This window comes from Catharus ustulatus, chromosome 20, assembly GCF_009819885.2.
Source record: "Catharus ustulatus isolate bCatUst1 chromosome 20, bCatUst1.pri.v2, whole genome shotgun sequence".
Lineage (NCBI taxonomy): Eukaryota > Metazoa > Chordata > Aves > Passeriformes > Turdidae > Catharus > Catharus ustulatus.
The window spans coordinates 8,288,307-8,314,166 of NC_046240.1; the positions used below are offsets into that span (position 1 = coordinate 8,288,307).

The 25,860-nt window shown below is 45.3% G+C and overlaps 1 protein-coding gene across 4 annotated transcripts in view; it reads left to right on the forward strand.

Annotated features, from left to right (window-relative positions):
- RHBDL3 (rhomboid like 3) overlaps window positions 1–25,860 on the forward strand; it is a 57,366-nt gene that overhangs the window by 23,948 nt on the left and 7,558 nt on the right. For all 4 annotated transcript variants that reach the window (XM_033076655.1, XM_033076656.1, XM_033076657.2 and 1 more), the window contains 4 exons: window positions 12,400–12,558; window positions 20,249–20,473; window positions 21,133–21,281; window positions 25,523–25,635. In XM_033076655.1, coding sequence (XP_032932546.1) covers window positions 12,400–12,558; window positions 20,249–20,473; window positions 21,133–21,281; window positions 25,523–25,635 — 646 coding nt within the window. The remainder of the gene's footprint in view (window positions 1–12,399; window positions 12,559–20,248; window positions 20,474–21,132; window positions 21,282–25,522; window positions 25,636–25,860) is intronic.

Genomic DNA, 25,860 nt, shown 5'->3' on the forward strand with positions numbered 1-25,860 from the left:
GAAAGTCTTGGCATGACTGAAATCTCAGGAAATCTCTTTGTCTGGAAAAGTTTTATTTTGAAAAAAATTATCCCTGCTTTGTAAGTGGGAGAAAAGCCCTGCAAATAACACTGCTGATAAACAATATCATGCAGATAAACTGCATCATGTCCCACCCTTGGAGCAGTGCTACTCTTGCATGTCTTGGGCTGCTGCTTGTAATTATCCTGGTGCTTTATCCTATGAGCCCTTTCCACGTCACTGGTTCAGTTTTGCTGCAGTTCCCTTTGATGGGGGCAGTCTGACCTTTGGTGGCTGCTGTTTGATTTGCTCTGGGTTCATGAGAATTTGTTGGCTGGGAGCAAAGGGTGTGCCCAATAGTGGAGGGATTATAGATACAGGGACAGATGATGGTAACACTGTCTGCTCGAGGCAGCTTTTCTGCTCCTGGATTAAAGTTCATGCTGTGTTACTTGTCTGTCTCTCTAAGGCCTTGTCATGTCCATGTGGGAAGCTGTTCTGTCTGCACTGTTTCACTTTGTGCTGCTCAGCTCTCTCCCTGCCTCATTTCTCCTCCCTCTTTCCCCTTCCATTCAGGCAGCATCTTTCAATCTTCCCCATTCAAGGTCTGTCTTTGCTCTCTGCCCTGTGTAAAAGTTCCATGCCCTCCCTACCATTCATCACCTCTTGCTCATTCACATCCCTGCTTTCCTTTTCCATTCATCTGGTTTTCCCCTCAGCCAGTCTGGGCTGCCCTCTCCTCCTGCCCCTTCCTCCTTTTGTGTATTTGCACTCCCTTCTCCGTGGCCATCCAAAGCTCAGCAGTCTGCAGTGTGCTCTGTGAGGATGCTCTTCTAGAAGCTGGCCCCAAATGATGAGCAAATTAATCCTCAGTGGAAGCCTGGTGGGACTGTTTTGGTTGGATTTGTCTCTCTAGCTACCCTGCAGGTGAGAAGATTTCTTTTCCCCCCACTTCCTGGAGATGCAGCATGATGCATGAACAGGAAGGGCATTACAATTTCCTAACCTTCCTGTTCAGTCTGGTCTTTCTGTCTCTCCCTCCTGGCTTGTTTCCCCTTTGCAGCACTTGCAGCTCTTAAGTGACTCTTTGGGAGGTTGGTTGGATTTCCTCATTCCTGAGGAACATAACATGAATTATCTTAATTATGCTGGCTCTGTAATTATGGTTGTTGCCTGTGTTTTTTCTGCTTCCTTCTTTTAAATCATCTACTGTATCAGTTTTGCCAAGCCATCTATGCACTCCAATAATGTGTTTTAAGTGTTCCTCAGGAAAGAGAACTTGTGAATTATATTAGCCAGGGCTTGTTGTTTCTGGGTCTAAATGGGGCCACAACCCTGTGCTTGTGATGCACACACAGGAAATACAGACCACAGCCTCTGCCAAACCTTTCCCAGCTTGCTGAGCACCTGGTCCCCTGCAGCTCCCACAGTGCCAGCAGTGTGCAGACATTCCCCCATGGTGTTAAAAGGAGCAGGTCTCTGCTGCAGTGTGGCAGGAAAACAAAGTGGGAGGTCTCCTGACCTGTGGGGGCTTCTGCTTTGAATGGTTAAACAGCATTCAAGCCAGTCTGGACAAATAAAAGGGGAGTATTAGAGCTTGGGAAGAGTGGATAGGCTTGGAGGAAGCAGGTGCTCTGAAAGCTTGTGTGTGCCCTGTGCCTGTGGGAAATCTGATCAGCTCAGTAAAGGAGGCAGAAATGAGGTGGAGAGGGGCTCTGTGAGCATGGGCAGGTTTGACTGACAGGACGAGCTCTCTGTTGTGTTGGGGGCTGTGAAAGGACCATCCACTGCTGTCTCACCAGGCTGAAAGGAGCCCCTGATACAGCCTGGCAGGGCTAGGCTCTGGGAGGACTTGTCAATTCTCTGAGAAGGACCCTTCCCCCTGGTAACTGAGTCAGAGTGGGATTGCAGACCCTGCTGTGGTTTGTTGTCAGGCTGGTGAGTGTGTAAAAGAGACTCCCTGTTCATTGTGCTTGTGCCCCACAGAGACACTGAACCAGCAGGACACATCTAGCCCCAGGCCAGCCCTGCACCTTGTCACCTGCAGGCAGAAGTCTCTGCTCCAGCAAGGCTTGGACTGGGAACCCTGCACCAACAGCACTGCTTCCTATGAAGTTAGTTGCATTCCTGTTGTGGAGTTTTTGTCATGATTTGCCTTGAAACATCAGACACATTTTCTTTCTGTTTGAAAACTTGTGGCAGAGAGAACTCTGGAATCACTGTCCCTGGTATCCAGTAAGAGCATAGAGGAATCCAGAATTCCTATATGCAGCTTGGTTTTTCTTGCTTGTGGTTTTGCAACTTTGGCACTTGGACAAATCTCTTCTACTCCTAAACCAAAGCATATTTGACATAGCAGACTGATAAAGTGCAAACACTGCAGAAATTACTATTGCAGTTCAATGCAGGGAACCTGCAGTCTGAGTGTCATCCAGGAATGATTTGGATAGATCACCTAAGAAACAATGCAAACCACCACAGCTTCCTGCAGTCTGGCTCCTTCCTGCAGCCATAACTCCTGGGATCACCCTGGAAAGATGCAAGTCAGGATTTCTTGCTCTCAAGCAGTTAAATGGTAGAAGTTAGAGAATAATTAATGCTCCCAGCTCCAGGCTGTCTGCAGTACCTTTGAGATGTTTATGTCATTGCAGTGTAATGCCAGTGCCTACAAGGCATTGCAGGGAATCATGTGATACCTCTGTCTCCTCTTCAGAAGGCTGACTTAAACTTCTACTCCAGTTTAGTTTGGAAAGCAGAGTTTCTTTGATAAGTTCTAGTCCCCATAATTGAGCAAAGCCAGTTGTAAGACCAGTAAGAGTTAAATACCTTTCCCAGTCTGTTTAGCAGGAGTTGTGCTCTAACCAGAAGTGTGGTTTGAATTCCAGTACAGGTGGATCATTTTGGCTACACATGTGCTATGGCTTGTTAGCTGCAGCTTGAGATTTTCTGAGCCCTTACAGCTTGCTGTCAGGTCAGAAAAGAACTGCTGGGATCATCTAGTCTCTCCTAATGTAGGCAGTAAGGTTTTCTGAGTGATCTTCTGCTTGACCTCAACCATACCTCATCTCCTATGAGAACTTGCAATTCAGTTGTAAAATTTCTGGTGAAACTAGTGAGACATTTCACTTATTATAGTAAAAATAATCAATTTACTCTAATCTAAGACTGTCCAGTTTTACTTCTAGCCCCTAGATGTGATTATACCTTTGTCTTGGTGGAGTCTCCTGTACTGCCAAATTTCTTTTCCTCTGGACAGTGATCAAGTCATTGCTTAACCTTCCCTTTTATAAGGTAATGAATTGAGCCTGTCAGTGCAGCCAGTCAGACTGTACCAATAAAAAGTGCCAAAGAGGTAATGTCACCTCATTTACAAACCTGCAGGTCATGTTTCCTTTTTTGCAGGCAGTATTACCTTGAGAGCACTCACTATAACAAGCAAGGGGTTTTTTCCCCTGCCAGGAGTGGCTGCTGCTGAAGATGGCATTCTCTACCCTGTACACTGGCTGGCATTCTTGGCTCCTGTCCAGATGGCTTTCTGTTTATTTTTAATGTAATATATATTGTTTGCAAGCACCCAGATTTACCAAAAGACCTTGCTCACACTTAATAAGTTGCTGCTTGCTTTAGCTCATCTGTGAGCATGATACAGACTTTTCCTTTTCCTTTGCTCCGAAGTCACTAATGAGAATTCTGTAGGAGGAAGAATGAATTCTCATGGGACCCCATTAGTGGCATCAGCCATGTGATGGTGGCTCTCTGGCTTAGATTTATTTTTGAGACCTGTCAAATAGTCAGATTTCAGCATGTTGAATGTGTGACAGCCTGAGTTTGTGTCACAGTAAATCTTCAGACTCAGGGTTGTCTGGTGATGTCAGATGCCCTGCAGAAATCAGTCATAGCAGTGACCTTGGCTGATAATCTGCACCCAGTTTGTGTTCTCATCCAGGTAATATCAACTGGATATAATCTGTTTTCTATGGCCTATTCTGACTGATACTAGACCAGTCCTTTTTCAGATGTGCATTACTCAGTGTCAGTCATTTGTTCCTTTGCTGTGGGTTGCTGTTAGACCAACAAGACATGCTATATCCCATTCAATTCTTGCCAGGCAGTTTAGGGAGCACTGTGATTGCCCAGGAGCTTTGGAGCCATGGTTGGAAGGGCTGTATTGCTGATTCAAAGCTGGAAGAAAGGGAGCAAGCAGATCTTGATGTTCTTCCAGTGTTCCCAGACTTCCAGAAAATCAGTATTTGCAATGACTTTTTAAAACCTTTTGGATGAAAGTTACCTTGACCTGCTGATTCAAAACTAACTTCAGCAGCTGCTGTGTAACATTCTCCAGAGTTACTGCTGGGACAGAAAATGCATCATCATCATCATGTGATGGAGATAATTCATTGGGTTTTTGTCTACATACAGAACAGAAACATTTCAGCTTCCCTGACTCTTTCACACTGATATCACCTATGCAACTTTTTCCAGATAATATCAGACCAAAAAACTTTTTTGAATGAGAAGACTCATCTGCCTCATCTGTACCTGCATAGATGCAGCTGTGACAGGAGACATTATCCACAGCAGTGAATTTTACAGAAATCTTCTGTATGATTAGTTGACCTGGGGTAAGCAGGGATCTGACTGCAGAAACTTGGCCTGAAATACAGCCCCTACTGAACAGCTCTGTTCACTGTTCTGGTTTGCTTTGTTTTTTTATTATTATTTTCTTTGTATCAGTAGTGATTAGAGCCTGTCTGTCTCCTAGTTGTGAGATTGACTGTGCATGCTTATGTCTTCTTGTGAATTAGTAATCCAAATCAATGCAGCATCTGACCCAGAGTGTGTTGCATTTTGGATCTGAATGAAGTGACTTACATATTATGTCCCCTCATGTAGCAGAAGCCCTGAGAGATGTAATTAATATTAATAGAAAATTTTGAGATTTTCCAGTGACATGTCTAAAACCATATAAACAATAATTATATGGTGGTGAATGAGTCTTATGATACTATGGATACTGCTGTTTTCAGCTTTTGATATTTAATGCCTTACACCATCCAGATGAAAAGTTGGGTTTCTTTTATCTTGACTGCAGAACTCATAGCTTCAGGAGATTATGGAGGCCTAAAAACTGTAGGAATTCAAAAGGGAGAGCAAGAGATTGGGTATTGGTGCATTAATAATATTGGGGCCAGTGCTGACAATCAGTTCTGCAAAGTTATAAACCCCTTGCCTCAGGATTTAAGGGAAGATTTTAACTGCTCAGGTGAGTTTGGTCACACCAATCACTAGGTGATCTCTGTTGGCTTTATCTTGTCCACAGACTCAGGAATGAGAGCTTGGGCTGGTGCTGGTGCTGTTGGATACGTGACTCACCAGTCTGGGTCACAGCCTGCCCAGCCTGTTACTGCAGCTGAGACAACTACCCATGTAGGAATGTGCAACGTGGCCAGTGCTAGATCAGGATTAAAAATAATATTTTCACCTTAAAAAACCCACCTGTGACTTTTTAGAGTGCCTCAGCTTCTTTCCATTAGTCTTAATGCACTGTCATAAATAATAAAACAGGAAGAAGCAGAGCTGCAGTAAGCTCAGTCTATAAACATGTCTCTTTGCATTAAGCCTTGTGGCATAATGGAGGGCATCTCCTGCCACCCATGCTGTCTCGTTAATCATGTAATTATCTCCCTCACTTTCAGTGCTGCATCTCCTTCCCTGTCAGTGCTGCTGGTAATGGAGCTTCTATTTACCCTGGCTTCTTTCTGGGGAGCGGCTCTGGTTTCAAAGCCAGCACAGTGGTATATTTTGAATAATTTAGTTCTGGGTGGCTTGAACACTGTCTGTAATTCCCCAGCTGAGACTAGAGGCTGATTTCTGGAAGTGTTTTGCCAGGAGGCTGATTTGGAGAGAGGCAGTGGGATTGCTCAGAGTGGTGGGATGTTGAGGTGGGCTCGGACTGAAAGCCCACTCAGTGGGTCCTGTGAGTGGGTCCTCTCAGCTCTGTCCTCTCTTAGTGTCTTAGCAAGGACTTGCAGCAAGGAATCCACAGGCAGAGGATGGATAAGGAAGAGAGTTGTATGAAAAATGAACATGGAGACAGCAACATGAATTTGGGTACCTGACTGAGCATGATAGGCTTCCCCTGCAAGCTGTGGGTCAGAAATTACTGGGGTCTCCAATTGTAGGATTTGCTTGGCCAATGGTGGTTATGGACAGGGGTGTGACCTCTGTAGAGTCAAGAAGTTCAGTGTGGTGTCCAGCTGCCACTGGCTTTGGAAAGTTTGCTAGGTTTCTGCGCCTGAAACCTCCCCAGAAGGCCATGTCTGTTCACAGAGTCCCTGTGCTGCTTGGCAACTGCCCTTTGCCATTGCAGCCATCATCCAGCCATACTCTGAGTTCTGCATAGCCCTCCCTGAGCTGGATCACATGGACACAGGTGTGGTGCCTGTGCCCTGTAGATGGGGAGGTCACAACACTACACAGGTCTGTGGGCTCACTCCAGCAATCTTGGCAATACTAAGAATCAAATCTGGCTCCAAGCCCTCTTTCCTGTCTGCCTTAGACCTGAGTAGTAGCACACTCCTGAATCTTTTGATTCTCTCATTCGTGTTGAATCTGTGCTTCCAGTGTCTAGATGAAGTGCTTCTGCAGAAGGTAACAACAGATGGTAGTAATGTAGGTCTCTTCCTTGTCTTTATGCCTAAGACAGTAGGAGAAATAAATTAGAACAGAAATGCCTCTGTAGATTGGCCAGCTAGCTCATGAACCTGGTCTTTCAGGCTGTTCTGCTCTTCAAGGAAAAGGGAATCTCGTACCAGCCCCCTCCATCTGCACTTTGCCATGTGCTGCTTGCAGAGACACACTTACCCAAATCCAGGTGACAGGCTGGATTCCATTCTCTGCAATGCCTCCTGGCCTAGGAGAGTGCTGAGCAGGGCAGCTCTGTGCTCTCCCTGCAGCCTTCCTGGGGAGCAGGTGTGTCTGGGAGCACTGCTTGCTGAGGGAATATCCTCTGTGCTTAAAAGCAATCTGGCTTTTGAGAGCTGGGTGATGTTTCCATCCCTCGGGTTCACTTCAGGTCAAAGCAATCTAACATGCCCTAAAAGTACTGCTGGACAGCCCTTAATCACTTTATATTGTCTGGGCAGTGGTGAGTAAATTCATTATTTACAGAGGAGGCCAATGTGCGTCACTGGAGCCAGCATTAATGCAATACCACGTGTGTTCAGATGAGGTGACTTGAAATGGTGGGAAGCTGGATTTCAGGGTGGAGGGATGTGCATTTACCTCTGACTGGCCTTCCTCTCTGTTGGATCAGTGTTTCTCACATGCACTTCTCACCTTTGGAAAAGAGAGAAGGATCATTAAGGATCTCTAGATTGCAGAGACTCTGCCACCTAGCATCTGAGTTCCATCCAGCAAAGCTCAGAGTGGTTTCCAAAATCCCTGGAAATGAAAACATGTTGCATGCAATTGACTCCCCCTTTCCCATGGAAAAGGGCCTACATGTAAATAAGAAACAGGCCAACTATTAAGAACTCCTTTCTGGTGGGAAATCAATCAGGAGTTGTTATTTCTATATAATAGGTAGAAGAATCTAGAGTTCAGGGCAATTTCTTTGCAGAGTCTCCTAGTGTGGAGCAGGGCTGGGATCAGTGCCAGGAGCCTGACACTGCCAGGCCAGCCTCTCCCAAAAGTGAAGACACCACTGGACCTTAGACTGATTCAGATTTTAAGGAACTGGTCCAACTCAAGGCCAGTTTCCAAATCAGATGAAGTTGCTTGGAGCCTTGCCCACTGAAAAGACAACTGTGGCTTTGGTGATGTCAAGCCCTTCAATGAGGAAACTATGGCTGGTAGCAAACTATTCCTGCAATCCTAAAGGCAGCCTGGGATCCTCCTGTTGTGGCCAGTTCAGCTGCTGACTCTCCAGCTGCTCGGATGCCCCCGAGGGCTGTGTGCCATGGGGAGAGGAGCAGCTGGCTGCACTCTGAATGTCTGCGTTTTCCCAAGATACTCATTGTCTGTCTGCAGCACCAGCCTCCACCCTACTTGCTCACTCAACCGTGGCTGATGTGTCTTTAATTAAAGAAGAGGAACAATTTGAGATTTCATTTTCTTTCCTCAACCAAATTTCCGATTTGCATCGCAGTTTGTGAGGCTCCCTCATCTTACTTTTGCATTGTAGTTGTGCTGTGCGACCTTTAGTTTGTGATGTGTCTCCTCTAATATAAGGAAAAAACAGGAGAAAACCAGCTTGTTTGGGCCAGGGAATTAAGATCCTGGGTCAGATGGCTGCTACGGTCATTAACATATTTACATTTTTGCTTAAGAGCCTGGTTGAGGATCAAGGGAGTTAAGGGTGATTGTCATTGAAATGCGGAGGAAACCTTGCATGAAATTGCCGTTAGTGTCCTATTGTGTGTGGGGAGAGGGGGAACGGCTTCCCCATCCCTGGTGCGAGCTCGGGACAGGCAGGAGGAGCTGCACTGAGGGGAGGCACCGTGTGCCCGTGCTGGGGGAACTCTGCTCCCCGTGGGGCTGGAGCCGGGCTCAGCACGGCCCTGCTGCTGCCCCAGCTCTGTCTGTCCTCGGGCCAGACCCTGAGGCTCGCCCGGGCTTGTGGCACAATTGGCCCCGAGGGAGATCGTCATGGATAAATGGATGAAGCGGCTCGCAAAGGTCAGTTGTCTCTTTTATAATTGATGGAGCTGAGTGGTTTGAGGCTGCTGTCACGTTTTTGCACTGGTGCAGCGGCACCTGGAGTGCTGTGTGTGGTTTTGGGCATGGCATTGTAGAAAAGACAAGAAGCTGTTAGACAGTGTCTGAAGGAGGTCATGAGGATGAGGAAGGGTCCTGAGGAGGGGCTGAGGTCACTTGGTTTGTTCAACCTGGAAAAGAGGAGTCTGAGGAGAGACCTCACTGTGGTGTTCAGCATCCTCATAAGTGAAAAGGGCAGGTTTTGATCTCTTCACTCTTATGGCCAGTGACAGAACTCAAGGAAATGGCTAGATCTGAGTCAGGGAGAGGTTTAGGTTGGATATCTAAGGGTGGTTGTGCACTGGAACAGGATCCTCAGGGCTGTGGTCACAGCACCAACCTTGTCTGAGTTCAAGAAATGTTTGGACAATGCTCTTGAGCACCTTGTGGGGTTCTTGGGCTATGCTGCATAGGGCCAGGAGCTGGATGGAGCATGAAGGACTCAATGATCCTGATGGGTCCTTTCTAACTCAGCACATTCTGTGATTCTAGGATGTGTAGGGACACAGAATATGCAGAAACTCCTCAACCCCTTCATTTTTGTGTATAGCTGTGATATCAGAAACAGGGATTGAAGCAGTTTGAAGTACTGGTGTGGATTTTGAGTGGTGACAGATAAGATTTTTATATACTTTTTCACAGAGAAATGTTATACAATTAAAAAATTGTTTAAACATAAATAGGAGCTGGGGTTGACTGTAAAACATTCTGCTCCAGATTGTGGGACTTGTGCTCTGGCCCTGCTCTGAGGTATTTAAGTTCAGATGTCAGTTCATTGCTCATCTCTTGTTCTCATATTGTTCAGATCCACTGTTGTACTTCAAATTTATTTCTAATTGTTATCATTAACATGGTGCCAAAAAAATAATTATATATAATAACATGGAAGAGAAGGAAAGAATCAATAGCCAAATTACACTACAGAAAACACCAGCTACATTCTGCCACTGCTTTGATTTTTGTGGAGCAAGGAGCAAGACTTCAGTGAGTTAAAGGAGGAATGCTGGTGCCTATTGGTGTGAGAAAACAAGCAGATTCACTTGGAGCCACCAGACAGCTACAGCTTCAGCTGTGCCTTTGGCAACCAGCAACCAGTAACAGCAGCATCCTGAGTGACATGATGTATCAGCTCCAGCAGTAGTGAGTCTGAAGTCATTAGTGTGTCCTTGTGGGCTGGTTTGAAGTTCTGAAGCAGTTGTGTGATTTCTGTTCTTGGTTACAAAATGCTTCTTTTTGGAAGGCTTTAAAGCAGAACAAAGTCTGGGAAAAGTGGTTTGTGATCTCAGCAGTTCTTTTGTTCTCTGGGGGGCCCTGTGTGCTTCAGCTCTGTATCTCATCTGTCCTTTGAAGGAATAGCCATGTTCCCTGGGACTGCAGCCCTTGGTCTTTCCTACAAAGTCCATGAGCACACAGCATGGGGAGAGTCCCACACTTTGGGTGCTGACCCTGGCCCTCAAAGTAGAGAAGTACTTAAGCCTTCAAGGAGCAAAGGGTTTTGTCCTAGACAAGCTAGGTTCTGACATTTTAAATATCAAGGTACAGTTGAAGTGGTGCAGTTAAATAAGATGTTGGTTAGGTCAAATGTTTTTGAAACAGGGATGAACAGAGCAGTATCTATGGGGTTGGAGGTCTTAGACCCGTTCACTGAATGACTCATCTCCCAGCTCTTACAAATTCCCCTTGAGAAAGGTCATCCCAGGTATTGTGCTAATAATACTTTATTTCCTGGGTATGCATGTCTGGGACTGGGCACCACAAACAGGCTGCCCTGAGAGTCACAGCAAGAGCCAAAAGTCATCAGAGCTGAGCCTGAGTGCAGAAGCCCTGACTTTTGGGGTTAGTTTCAGAGTTTGATCTGTTGACTCAAAGCATCAGAGTGAGCCAGAGTAGAGGAGCTAAACTTCTCTAGGGATTAATATTAAGCCTTTGTTTAACAGTAAACAAAGCTCATGAAATCCACCTTTGGCTCTGGGTGCCATCTGTCAGGGAGGTACATCCAGGCCACCACACAAGGGCAGGACAACCTTTGTCAGAGAACAGGAGAGAGTGCCCAGCTCTGACTGTCCACAGGTCACTTGATTGTCTTGATTTGTGTCATCCACTTGCCCCAGCAGCTACTTCACAGAGGGGCTGCTGCTTTGACCAAAGGCAGAGAGCCCTCCAGCTGCAAGGAGCTGTGACCTCCCCTGCTCAGGTTGGACAGCTCCTCCTCAGCCAGGCAGCTGGGGAGAGCAGAGCAGCAGGGCAAAGGTGCTCAGGCCAGAAGGAGATGGAGCCACATGGGCACTGCAGCCTCTAAACAAGCAGCCCATGGCTGAGGCTGGTCTGTTTTATGGCTGTTCTGCTCACTGCAGAGCCGTGCCAGCCCTGCTGCTGGCAGGCTGCATCCTCTGCCACATCCTCCTTCCCACCTCCTCCCTTGCCAAGGCAGCCTTTACTCCACTGTGTCTGATCAAAGGCCCGGCGCCTGTTCAACTTTTGTTCTCCATTAGCAAAGAGTGAGGATTGTCAGGACCTTTTTGGCTCTGCCAAGGCCCTATTATGTCCCAAATGTTTCCATGAAAAGACTCCCTCCTGACCACCCTGCCCCCTGACAGCCATTCAATCCAGCAAACAAGCTTGATATCATTATCTACAAAAGGAGGCCAGTGAGCACCAGGGTCCTCACAGCCAAGTTTGGGAAATCAAAGGCAAAATCTCCCAGCAACAGAGAAGTGGTAGAGATCAGACTGCACCAGGGCTAGTGCAGGCTGGTCTGGGAGCTTGCAGCCACTAGTTTTCCAAGCACAGCAGAAACGTGCTCGGCATGGTGCCAGCAGTGGCTTTGTCAGGGCTGGGGCTGTGCCTGGTGAGCTGGCAGCCCCTCACAGAGTGCCCTAGAGGCCACTGGAGCAGTCATAAGTTTGGACAGCCTTGTAAAGGCTCTTTCCATCGGTGGCAATTCTAGATTATCCACTTAGGCTCAGGGAAAACAGTTTTGGTCAGAGTGGGATTCACTCCAGGTCTCACCTGGGACTTTCCTGCTAATGACTCTGGTTTATGTTCTCCAAATGGCTTGTGGCTGCCTTGTCACTTTTAGTTTGACATGGTGTTCATCTACTTTGCTCCCGGTCCAAAGATTTTCTTTTCCAACTGTCTTAAAATAGCTCTTCAGCACTGAAAGCACTCACCATAGTGAAGGCATCTTTAGACATGATCTGGGAAGGTGACTCTCAGAAGCACTGAGCATGGAAAGGGCTTGAGGAGGGATGGCATATTCCTGTGGTGCAATTGTGTTAGGAAATAGAGGAGTAAAACTGTTTTCAGTGCATTTTATCTCACAAGCTGCATATCTGGTCTGTTTGATGTTCCAGATAGAAAGAGACATAAAAAATAGACGAGAAATGATGATGCAGAGGGAAGGAAGGTGAAGGGAGCTGACATAGCTGAAGCTTGGGTGGAATGGGATGGTGGTGGGGCTGATGGTGCCTGCGCTCACCCCTCTCTGCTTTCCAGTCCCTGGGTGATTGCAGGGCAGTGGCACCAAAGCCTAGAGCAGCCCCTGGGTCCGTGTGGGTCTGCAGTGGGTGATGAATGCATAGGAGGCCAGAGTTGTGTGTAAGATGGGATTGTTAATTGTGGCACTCTCCCCTCCTATCCCAGTTTGATCCTGACAACACTGGCTACATCAGCACTGAGAAGTTTCGCTCCCTTCTCCAGAGACACGGCTCGGAGCTGGACCCCCACAAGCTGGAGGTCCTGCTAGCCCTGGCAGACAGCAACTCTGAGGGGAGGATCTGCTACCAGGACTTCGTCAACCTGGTGAGTGCTCTGGCTGCCAGGGCCTGTCAGCCACTCCTTGGCTCTGCTTAAAACATGGGCTGTTGAGGGACAGTGTCCCTCTGTTTCCCTCCCTTTATTAACAGCAGTGTTTGCTGCATCACATTCTGCATGGACTTGCTGAAGCAGTCAGTGGTGACTGAATGCTTCAGCAAGAGTCAAATTGCTTCTGATTTTTCCAGGGAAACAAATTTGCATGGGAAGGAACTATAGTAAGATCATGAAGCAATGACTAGTGCTAGTTTAGAGGGTTTTGCTCTCAGTACAAGTTGCTGGCTGCTATAATGAGCCATTTGTTTGCAAGCAGAGGTCTGTCAGTCTGGATGTCTCCTGTTTTATCTAGAGATTTCACCACTTCCAGACAAAAACATATAGATAATGTTGTGTTGACTTGCTAGGTGGAGTCATATTGCACTGCTGTAGGCATCAGCAGCACCAGGGATAAAGTGTTTCTAGGTCACGTTCATTTTATCCCAGGTGAGCATCTCAGAGTGCATGAGTCATGATCTGGATGCCTCTCTATCTCTACTAATGAGTCAATTAGTGAAGGGATTGTTCTGTTTCTTGTCAAGGCAGTTTGTTGAGTCAACACAATTGTAGACATGTGTTGTCAGGTGCCCAGGATGCTTTGGGAATGTTGTTTGCAAGTTATCTTGGACGCTGGCCATTCAGGGGCTTTGCCTTGTTCTTGCTCTGTCATTGAACACCTGAATCCCAGCAGATTTAGTGCAATATTATTATAAGCCTGGGTGACAAAGTCGAAGAGGAATGGAAGTTGGTGACACCTCTGAGGTTTCTCTGGAAAACTGGATGTGTCCTTGATGCAGAGTATAGTCCTTTACATCTCTGTGTGTTGTGCAGACAGTGTGGGGATTTGATCCCTTCATTTGTCATGGTCACTCATGCATGGGTTCCTGGTTCAGAAAGAAAGTGTCTTGCATATGTCCTGTTTTCACATTAATCAGGAAAGTATGATAACATGGCCCAGCTGTCAAGGACCCAGGTCATGACCTCCATCAGGCTGTGGGCAGTGTCAAGGTGAAGTTACTTGGTTGGAATGACATAAACCTGGGGTATCTAACCAGGCTGTCCTGTAAGCCCCTTGCCTCTGTCTAGGTACCGAGTAAAATAATTGCAGCAACTCTTAAACAGATCCCACAGTGTGAGGTTTTCCTCTGCTCCAGCATGACACACAGTGTGGTCCTCAGTGCTCAGCAGAGTATTTATAGTAACAGCTGCTTGTTCCACAGTTGGGGATATTCAAAGTACCAAGCAAGCATTCACTAATTGGGCTGCACAACACTTAGGTAGCAGGAAGAGGCATCATCAAATTTCTCTCACAGAAATGATGGCCTAGGGCCAGGCAGCACGTTGGCAACAGGCTCAGGAATAGAACTGGGCTTTTTCCTCTCTCCCCACTCCACAGGGAGCAGCACAAGCTAATGAAAGGTAGATGGGAGCTGAAATTCTTGGACATTTTCTCCTCCTTTGGGAATAGGAGGCTGTGCCAGCTCACACCCAGCTGATGTGATTTCTGCAAAACAGCAAATTTCTTTCACTACTATTGAATGACTCCTATAAAGAAGCCATTGATCTTCCTGTCATCATCTCCTCTATCCTTGTCTGCATTTTTTGCACTTTCTAATCAATAGGCAATGCAAATGCCAAAACATTTAACTACTTACAAATGACATCTCTCTTCTCACTTCTCCTCTAGTTTCTATTGATTTCCAACATCCAAATTATTTTTAGGGCTCTTTCTCTTTTCCCTGCCTTCTGAACTTTCTTTTGAACTTCCTGATAGAAAGAAACAGCACAGTTGATACAGAATCACTGTGAAATTAGGAATTTCCTTCACCTCCTAGCTGTCAATCCTTGCTGTGGTGGTGTTCAGGTTCATGTTTGGGCTTGATGATCATTAGCTCTCTCTGCTTTATGCTCAGGTTAATTTGTCTGTTTCAATAGCTTAGCAAGAATTGACCTGCTGCTAAAAATGATGGTGTGAACTTCTAGATACATCAAAAATGTAATTATAGGGCTTCTCACCTTAATAACAACATTCATACATATTCCTGCTCTCAACTCAGCAAAGCAACTTAAAATTATTAAATTGAAAGTTTTAAAATATGAGACTAGACCCCAGAAAGCACTCAGAAAATGAATTGAGAGATTAATAAATTCAGGGAAGATGAAAACTCGTAGTGTGATCTGAAAACAGAAGAGGCTTGAAAAAATCAGATATGCAACTCATTGGAAATTACTTCTCCTCTGTGTGTATGAAATTCAGCTCATGTAGTTGTAAGACAATGCTGCAATCATATCTATTTCTGTTTCTGCACTGTGGTTTGTAGTAATTGCAGAAAGCAGTTTCAGATGGGGTTGCTTATGCTGTGTCTGAGACAGTGCAGAGTAACAAAAGTGTTTCCTGTGCAAGTGGAGACATCTCATGCATCTCTGCTGTCTGGTTGCTTTGCAGCATTGTGAAAAGAGATGCACAGGGAAAATTCTGGCTATGAAAAGCATGGGTGACAGGAGAGATAGTGAACCAAGGTGTTTAACTAACTTTGCTACTTTTAGAGAACAGACAAGCCATGAAGTAATTATACTAGAGATGTTATTTGCTGGGATTCTTGCTGGACAGCAATTGCTGTTGACAGTCCTGGGTTACTTCACATAATATCCTGTGAACTCTATTCGAGCTTGTAGTCAGTAGTAAGGTCTAAGACAGAGTTCATATGACTTGGGAAAAACAAAACACTGCTGCTTCCAACAGAAATGTTTAGCTGTGGCTTTGTAGGAAGCTGATGTAGCATCTAAGTAATGAGCAAAATATATTAACTAATTAAATTCACATCCTTTATTTTCCAGATCAAGAATCATCTCCTGCTTTGCTTTCCCTGGTCTTGCTGGCTTCTAGGGACAGGCTAATTCTGCCTCATTTTTAATGTGAACAACACAAATTTTGGAAGCACTGTGTTAAAATGTTATTTGGACCACAGTGGTATTCTTGTCCTGCAAGCAATGTTCTTTCAAGTAACCTTGAAATTTGAAGGTGTTTTACCTTTACTATTGGAAGTGCTAGAAGGCCTAAGCCAGGCACGTTTAATAGGAATCAGGCAAAACCTTGAGCAGGGATAATTTGTTTTGTCTCTCTTGCCTCTTCCTTTGAATCCCTAGAGTAAACCACTGCTTGGTCAAATCAGATCAGAATGTTGGTCTTTGGTAGTCAGGTTTTTTTCCCTTTGATATTGTTTGGGAAAGTGCTACCAGGTTGGCTCAGAGGATGTGAACATCTGTGACAGATGAACTTAATGCTGAGATATGCATTTTGGGAAGAGCTGTCTCTACCCACATTAGCATTTTGTAGAAGTGTGGGCAGAGGGAAGGAAATAAATGTGAATCTTGAAAGCAAAATTGATTGGAGAGGTTGCATTTGTAAGTAAAGTGGGTTATAAAACTGGAGCTGGCAAAGGCTCTTAAAAAGCTTGTGCTAACTTCTGATTTAGTGTTCTGTGTCTTGGAGGATCAGAGCTGGAGAGCTGAATGCATTGCCTGTCACAGAGCTGCATGTGTTTAAAAATAGCTCAAGACCAGTCTCAGAGATGCCAATACATAATGGGCAGAAAACCATGTTTTTCAAAACCTTCTGAGTGAGGCTGAATAAAACCACTAAAAGGGTACTGTGCCCCACACAAGCCTGAAATTGGAGATGGGGGAAATACTACATGGCTTGGCTATTGATTACCTAGAGGTAGCCACAGTACTGCAGATATCCAAGGAACACAGAGAAATTGGTCTGCCAGTGGGGATGGACAACTTCCTTTGCAAGTTGCAGATTATCCCAGAGTAATTTTAGAGTGTCATGTGTACTAAACAAAAGCAGGACTTTGTACTTCATCAAAGATTGTCACTGGGCTACTCTTGACAGTAAGAATTCATCCTAAATGTTGACGTTTTCAGTGTTGAAGACAAATTCAGATTTAAGTAGGAAAAAATTTTCCTTTTGCACAGAGGTATCAAACCCAGCCCTAGAGCAGAGCTGTAGCAATAAACCTTGATTTGTTTTGTAGGGTGATACCAAAGGGCAGAGGTGGCAGCACCTGGGTACCAGTCAGCTCAGCTTGGCACTTCTGCAAGGGAAATTTCTTTCTCTCTGCATAATACCATTTTGCAGGCAGGAAGGACTAAGGGAATATGTTGCTCCCCACTGCTGCCTTATCTCTCCACATACTGTTTGCTGTACCCATCTGCTTGCAGCTTTAATATCACGCTCATTAAAGAAGTCCCAGATCAATTGCCTGAAGAGAAGTGCAGTAGGCTGCCCTGGGCTCCTGGAGCCATGATAATATGCAGACCAACAATGGGCCTAGTGTTCTTTCAGCTGATGATTAAATACTTGGCTCATAAATACCAATATTATGTCATTCCAAAATCAAGTCAGCAAATTGTGACCATATGTGAGACACTGGGAAGATCTGAGTCTTCCAAAGTCAGTCTGAGGAATAAAATAAACTTCTCATCAAGAATTGGTGAGAGCAGCAATAGTGACTCAATGCTCTGTCTTTCCTCATGCCCATCTCCTCCTAGCTTGATCCAAAGGCCTGTGGGGTCACATAAGCAGCACCAGGACTGCTGTGTTTGCTTGAGCCCTGGCATTCAGCTGTGCTGTCTCTTTGGAGATCATTTCCTCCTTGGTACCATGGGCAATGCATGCAGGGGAGGACCAGCAGGATGTCTCCTTCCTGAGAGGCCTGATTTTAACAAGGGCTCAGTACATCCACTCATCCACATCTTGTGGGATTGTGGGGGCTTTTCAGCACGTCTGGCACACTCCTGACATTGTGTCCCTGCCTCAACAGGGTGTAAAACCATGCCAAGACTGCAGCATCTAGAGGGAACATGAATCTTCCTTCCATATCCTTTGCTCTTAAGAAGATCTGGCAAATAATTTCATGTCCTTTCCATGTTAGCTTCTCTGTGGGGTGTGAAAGGTCCTGGGATTTATTTTCCTCTCTGGAAGGAGGAAGGCAGAGCTTTCTGCTGAACAGTAGTCCAATTTCCCACCTCCTCAGGAGAGCCAGTGGAGCCTTTGGTCATCTGAGGTATAACTTCAGTGATCCTGCAAGATTTTGCTCTTAAATCTAAGAAGACCTTTCCCTTCTGTTTTGTTTTTAGTATGTTAGGGAACACCTTCAGAAATGTCATGGTGATGAATTTGCAGTGCCCTGGCTGTTTTCTGGGCTCCATGGGCAGCACAAGCATTATTGCAGAGGGGACACTGGACTGATGGGGCTGGGCTGAGTTCAGGTGACTGAACTGAGCCAGTCCCTTGTGTCATACTCAACAGTAACAGACAAGCTCAGGGGTGCCTCCATTAGGATCCTCTGCTCAACAGATGCAAGGAAATCTTTGTTATGAGCCTAATCATGGACATCAGCAGCCTTTGGAGTTTCCTGCCCATCTCCTTCAGCAGTCTCTGCACTCATGAGGTGATTGTCTGCTGAGGGTGGCCAGCACTTCTTGATGCTGAACTTAAATGATTTTCCTTGACTCTGGGAATGATTATATTTTCCACTGGAAATGATTATATTTTCCACTGAAGTGCTGCAGCAGGGAAAAGCACTGACTGTTTTGTGGTAGACAGGAAATCACATTTATCACTGCAATTGGAATAAATAGATCAGCTGCTCCAGTCAACTGTCTGGTCTCTTCAGGCAAGTTTGTAGTTTCGGTCTGAATTTATTCTTGCCCATAAGAGGGGCAAAGCCAGAGACAAAAGAATTAACTTTGTGAGGGAGCACATGCAGAATATCTCTGAAAGGCTGTTCTGAACTATCCTGGAGTGAAGCTTTCTTCTGTGGACACTGTGAAATCATTAGGTGGATAAAAGTATCTTTGAAACAGAGGTACATCTCTCACCTACCAAAAGGTATCTCACACATGCTAAGGAAAGCCTTGTACCTGTTGGATGTTTCTCTGTGAAAATACTGCCTTTCAGTAGGAGCAGGCTTTCTTAATGCAACGGAGGATTACAACAATTTTTTTCCCCTCAACTTCCCTAGTTTTACATACAGGCTTTTGGAAGATAGACTTGAGAAGACTGAGAGACTTTGTGGGCATTTTTTTCCCCACTTTGTTTTTCTGCTTTTTTCTCACAGAAATGGTCTTTTACAAGTGATTTCTGAATGAACGAAGGAAAGAGAGAGCAAAGGAGAAATACCAAAATGGAGAGAGGTGTTAGGGTAAAACATCTTCTCACTGAAACAACTCAAAGACAACAACAACAATAAAAATCTTCCCCTGTTATAAAAAAATAAGCACATCAGTTGACAGTCAGTGCTCCTCTGTGTTGGAGGGACAGACTACTCATGAAGGCTAAGGAGGGATGGGCAGAGTGGGTCACAGTGCTATCACCTCAGATGGCCCCTTGCCTTCCTCCAGTGATTAACAGGAGGTGGCTCCCTGCAGTGATTACTGTGTTTAAGCAGCTTGGTCCAGCTTGGAGCAATTCCCTGACTGCCTGGGCACTGACAGCACAAGCTCTGGGCTTTGCTGGCTTTGGGATATCAGCTGAAACCAGCATGATCCAAGATAACTGGAAGCCAATACTGTTGAGTGTCATCTCTTACTTGGTTCTGGGAGGCTGGAGGTGCTGGTGGTTTGAGAGCAGTTAGCATTTCTCTCAGAAGAAGGACCAGGCTGTCGTGTTTGCTTTGCTGCCTGTTACAGTGGAAGGTTCCCCTGCAGCAGCCTGTGTACACAGTGAACTTTTGGAGCTCCCTGCCAAAGATTCAGTCAGTACAGAGAGTGGCTGTAATGCAGCAGTTTTGTTTGATATCAGGGCTAATTAACAATTATACAAATCTTGAAGCAAGCTCTTTCAGACCTGGTTTGTTCCCCCGCCCCCAGCAGGCTAAGCATAAAATTTCATCTGCCTAATTTGCAAATGCAATTGCTTTAATTATGCATCCAAACTGAGAAAGTGTATGCTCACAAAGATAGACAGCTAAATCTATGCATGTAGGGTGATCATGTAAGCCTGTGCCATCTTAGAACCTGTCCCCTCTGAGGATAACTTATGAAAGAAGCATTGTAAAGAGACTTGCAAGCTTACAGGAGCTCAGGCAGCCTGTATAGCCAATTAATTTGTTGTTTGTTGCTGTTGCTCAGGCAGTTTTGTTTTACACAAAGAGATAATTTTCTTTGCCCAGAACTAACTCCTGCCACAAGGGTTAGATGTGCTGTGAAAGTGCCAGCTGCTACATTTGAGAAATTTTCTGCCCCAAGGCTGCAGGGAAGTGTGATAGAGCAGGGGGAGCAGAGGGAAGGAGGACACAGGAATATGGATTGTGATAAGTGATGGTGAAGACAGTGCTTGGAAGTCTGGAGAACAGGCCGTAGAGCTCAGCCAGGTGCATCAGCAGCTTCTGCTCTGCCTTGCCAGAGTTCTGCCCTGCCCTCATTTATTGACATCCTATTGGCAGACCGTGGTCTTCCTTTTGCCCCAAGTAGGTCACCCTGTCATTGTTCTGAGACTTGGTTCCTAAAGCTCAGCCTGGTGGTGGCTTCCTGCCTACCTGGATCTGGTGCTACCAAACTGGCGCGATCCTCCCTGATGGCTGTGCCAGGCCTTGCCTTGTACTCACGGTTTCTTCCTTTCCCTTTTACCCAGATGAGCAACAAAAGGTCCAACAGTTTCCGCCAAGCCATCCTGCAGGGGAACAGGAGGCTGTGCAGCAAGGCCCTGCTGGAGGAGACGGGGCTGAGCCTCTCGCAGAGGCTGATCCGGCACGTGGCCTACGAGACGCTGCCGCGCGAGATCGACCGCAAGTGGTACTATGACAGCTACACCTGCTGCCCCCCGCCCTGGTTCATGATCACCATCACTCTTGTAGAGGCAAGTGCCCTCCCTGGGAACCCACCACACTGCCAAAGGCTCTGCTGGGACAGCAGGGTTAGAGAGGGACTCATTCAGGATGAGGACAGACATGAAGCTGGTGGCAATTTTGGATGGGGTGTGTTTAAGTGGAGACTCTGATCCTGTCATTGGAACTATTTGTATTTGGGACTGTACAGTTTGGGAGACTAGAGCAAAACTGTTTGAGGAGTGAAACAGGACATTCTAGAGAAATGGATAAGTCAACGGAATCAGAATTTCTATACAGTTGCCTCTATTCCGTGGGTGGAGAGGAAAAGCAGGGGAGGGAACCTCTGGGTTAAATCTTCTGACCTGCTCATGTGTTTCCCAAATGAGATCTTTGCACATTTGCTGAGTAATGTGCTCAAGTAAGTATGGAGTAGGATGTGACACTGATAGTAGGGTGCTGACTGGGAGCAGGTTCCTGTGGCTCAGGGGCTGCTGTGTTGCAGAACAAAAATACAGTTGTATCAATGTGTTGCAGGTTCCTCAAAAAAGGAAATTTTCATGCTGTGTGAAGCTGTCAAATGGAAGAAAAGTTTTTGTATATATTAATTTTTCTCCATTATTTTGAGCTAAAAGGTATTTATTTATAAGAAAAGGCATTTGCTAACCAATGAATCTCTCTGCTCTTCTAGGTTGCCTTTTTTCTTTACAATGGAGTGGTCTTAGACAGATTTGTGCTGCAAGTCAGCCACCCCCTGTACCTGAAGAATGCATTACTGTACCATCCCCAGCTTCGGGCCCAGGCTTGGAGGTACCTAACCTACATATTCATGCATGCAGGGTGAGTACTTACAAACAGTTCAGGCTCCCCAGAGAGAAAGAGGAAGTGACAGAATCAGCTCAGAATTAAAATTTTAAAACTCAATTATAAATTGTGTGTAAAAATCTGAAGATGTTGTGGAGTGTTGGGCAATGAGGTGCAAATCTTCACAGCTCTTTGAAGGGAGAAGGCAACAAAAGGAACTTAACAGGTGCTTCTCTTCTCCCCAGCAGTGTTGGGACCACACTTTCTTCTTACTGTGCACTTCCTAAAACGAGGTCAAAGCCCAGTGTTCCACTAAAGGTGGTAGAACAAATCTGCAAAGATGCTGGTCTGGTATTTAAAAACGACAGGGTGTTGGAAAAGTCAGTTAAATTCCCTGTGCCTGGGACATGTCATCTCTCAGTAATGTTGGTCCCTTCTGTAGGGACTGAGATAATTCCTAGAAGGCTGTGTCAAGCCTGAACTCCCATTTTGTACACCCTGGGCAGACACCAGTGTTCCTGAAGAGTTGACAATCTCGAGTGACCATATGGACAGGGAGTTGTCCATCTCATGCAAAATGAAGGTGCACACTAAAATTAATCCTCCTTCATCCCATGGGAGGTATGTAGCAGACTTGGGAAGAATAGACAAGGTGTGGGGATTCTAACTCTGTTCTTCTCAGCTGTGCTAGTCCTCACAAAATTCAAATAGACTTAATTGATGTTTGTGATGCCATGGTGATAAGTAAGTGTCACTGGAAAGTTCATCCCTGTACAAAACATTCTACCCCCTCTGAGCAGTTTCTCAGATCATTATCTTCACACATTCCTGGCAGATAATTGCAATTTTCTTTAATTCTGTCATTGAAAAATGACAGCAGCAAGCCTTTTAGCAGTAGTGTGGAGTTTGCAACTGCATAAGGACCCTTTGTTCTTAAATAGAAAGCCTGTATTTCCATCAGTCAATGTTCTTCTATGAAAGGCCAGAAAGATCAAGTTGATCTTTGTCTTTTTCCATGTCTCTGATGGAAGACATGCTGATATCTCTTCCCTGCCATGGAATAATTTCTTTGGTGTGTAATTGCCCTGGAGCACAAGATGTGCCCCAGATCCCTGGATAAAAACAGACTCCACACAAGGGAAGAGTAAGGAAAAGTTATTAGAGGAAGCTTCTGAATGTGGCAGCATCTGTCCTCTGCATGCTGAATCCCTCCAAACAGCCCATATTCCATAGACTTCATCCTGCAAGTGGGGAACTGGGTTTAGACATGAGGCTGGTTACATAAAATGAGAAGTGAAAATATTAAAATTTCACTGAAAATATGGGGGAAACTGGGCTTTTAAGAGAAAGAATTTGATTTTAACTAATGTTAGTTAGTTTGTATTTGGGCTTTCTTTTGATGGTGGTGGTGTTTTACCATATTGCTTCTATGACTACAGATTGCTTTAGGATACATTGGAGGAGAAACACCTGCACAAGGACAATTTTCCAGCACTAAATGCCTTTCTGTGGCATGCTTTCCTAACCTGTGCCAGGTCACCCTTATAGCAGGCAGTTCTCTGGCATTCTTCACACTCACTGGCCAAAAAATCCCTGAGGTTTATTTCACCTCTGGCTGGCTCAAAGTGGAACAATGGAAGGTGGTGAGCTGGGGACCCATCATGATGAATTCCAAGTCCTTTAGCTACACAGCCTTTAAAACAATGGAGGGTCCCACTGGGACAATAAACCTTGTGATTTATCTGCAATATCTGGAGTTAAGCTAAATGTTCCTTTATTTCTAACTTCTCTGTGTTAGCTCCTTTCTTGTGAGGGAAACAGATAAATCTTGGAAAGGTAATAATGGTTTTTAGTGGACACCCATCATTCTCCTCTCATTTTCAAATGAGAAGATAACACAATGCCATGGGTCTATTGTTATCCTGCTTCCAGCTGAGGCTTTTAAATGGTAATGTGGACTGCTCCTTAATTTAGTGCACTCGGTCTTTTTTTGAAGAGCAAGTGGCAGCCAGAAGGTGTTTGAGAAGGCAGCAGTTGCTAAGGCTTGTCTGGCTGTGAATCTAGAAAGATTCCAAAAATGCACAGACCCTGTGTTGGTTCTGATGGAGGGAGCTTTGTCAAGGGCTGAAAAGGCAAAGTTGTAAATTCTGCCTTTCTGTTTTCACAGAAAGCAGTTGATATCTAAAGCTCACACATTTGTATCACTGCCATAACTAATGACTTGCATTGATGCTCAGTCCCATTTGTTTGGTCCCAGGGAAGGAGAAAGTCCTTAATAAATCAATGAAATTGTCATTTCAAGAATGACACATTCAGCACTGGCAAAGGGTAATTATATTTTATGGCTTCTTATTGACTCTGGTGCCTTCAAAGCTCTTAGCATGATGGGGAAGAGAAGTGAATGGGGTTGCTCCTGGGAAGTCTTTTAAGATCAGCTGTGAATAAGAGCCTTCATTTCAGAGTCCAGGATAAACTTTGCTGAGCTCTTACAAAAGCTTCCTTTGAAAAATAAGACCCGGTGCTTTGTGTGGATATGTCAGGTGCCATCTCATGATGTTGACTGTGTGCCAGCCAAAGCTTCTTCCATCCCCTCTGTGAAAGGGCACTTGGATGTTTTGACTCATCTCAGTGCTCTCAGTTTGACCTTTGCTGGTTGTTCCTAATTTAATTCCCTGCATTCTGTGAAGGGATGTAGGATCAGAGCAAGCACTGACCATGCCCAGGGGCTTTAAAAGCCTTGAGGAAGGTAATCAAAGAACTCAGTTACATGCAGCAGTTTCCCATGAGGAAAAATTGCAGTGCTGAGTGTGCAGGAGGGAAATTCGTCTTTGGAGAGAAGTTCAATGGAAACAAACTCATTAAGATATCAGGAGAGGACTGTTTTCTGCAGTATCATTTCTAGCACTTTTTTTACAAACTTTAAATTCTCATTTCTGAGACTGTTCTGTCATTACTGCATCTCACCATCACTGTTTTTCTCTACTGTATATGGGAAATTGCTATGGTAACATGAAAAAGATCAAAACAGTGGAAATGCATATAACTTAAACCAAAGTTTGCTAGTGCCTGCCTGTGAGCAACCCTTTTCTTGTATAAAATGGGATGTATGTTTTCAAGGCATTAGGTACTTTGCTCTTTTTTCCCCAAAAGATGCTGGCCTTCTGTGTTAAGGGTGTCATTTACCACTGTGCATTTAGATGCATCTGTTTTGTAAGCAGGTTCTCTTCATACAAAGAGCAGGAAACCCTTGGCTCCAGTGGGATGTCACTGTTCAGTGAGGTCACAGTCCTGCAAACCCAGAGTGAATCTCAGACACTAGAAGAGTGTTGAGGTCCCTGTTCAGGGTGCTGTTATTACCTGTGTGTGGGAGATCCTACAGATGAATATCTGTATAGAGCTCTGAAAAGTGGCAGGACAGGTTTGTTAAGCAGTATTGATTAAGCAACAGAGAACTTGGGTTGAACCTATTGATTCAGCTCAGGGGAAATCTGCTGCACTGGAGTCTTTACCCAATATGCACATCTGAGCTGTCACACTCTGCCTGCAGGCTGCAAGTGGTTCTGCACAGTGTGATAGTGGGGCTTTCTGCAAGAGTTCCCTCAGCCCAGCTTTTTCCTGTGTGTTCAACAGGGGTTTTGCTATTGGCTGTAATGGGAACAAGGGTGGGTGAAGAGAGAACATCAGTGAGTACACTTGGGCACCTAAGCAGAGATGAAAATACCCTCTGCTTCCCATTGTGATCACTGAAGTAGGCACAGAAGAAAAGAGTGAGGGTCAGACAGCCCATACTGTGAAGCACATTATGGCACCAGGAAATGGCAATTCTCTTGGAACTTGTACTTCACCTCATTCTTAACAACCACTCCCCATGGTGGCAGTGTGATGTGTGCAGGAAAAATGGAATGATTAGGAGGGGAGAAGAGAGCAGCAAATTTGTGGCTTCTGTTCCAGGCTCTGCTGCCATCTTGCTGCTTTTTTTTTGACAAGTCATTTAACTTCAAGCAACAGAGAAAGAAAAAAATGTCTGACCAAGAACGAAGCATTGTACACAAGGCAGGTCTTTCACTTGAAAGAACCTGGATGGATACAAAAAAGATAAAAGCAGCAAGGAGGGAAGAAACATTGCAATTCTGGGTCTCACTGCTTTTCCCAGCATTAGTCTACTTATGTGAATTGGGTGCTATTTGATTTTTTTCCCAAGATATCTGTGTCTCAGTGGTAGAGAAAGGAGATGAAGAGTTGGAGAAGAGGACAACTGTTGTTTTTCCTTGCTGCAGGATAGAACACCTTGGGCTCAATGTTGTCCTTCAGCTCTTGGTTGGGGTTCCTCTGGAAATGGTGCACGGAGCTGCGAGGATCAGTTTTGTGTACGTTGCAGGAGTTGTGGCAGGTAGGTGACACCCCTGCATGCCCCAGATGGAGAAGCAGTGAAAATGGTCTGTGCTAGCTTTTGAGTTGGAGAAATGTTTTGTGATATTTGGGATTAGGAGAGGAGCATTCACTGATGTTCTGTGCATTGAAATCCTTTGGGGGGCTAGACACAGAAGATATGGTACAACTTGACATCTATTTCTGTGTAGCCATAGACTCTGTGTTTAGGGGACCTGCTAAAAAT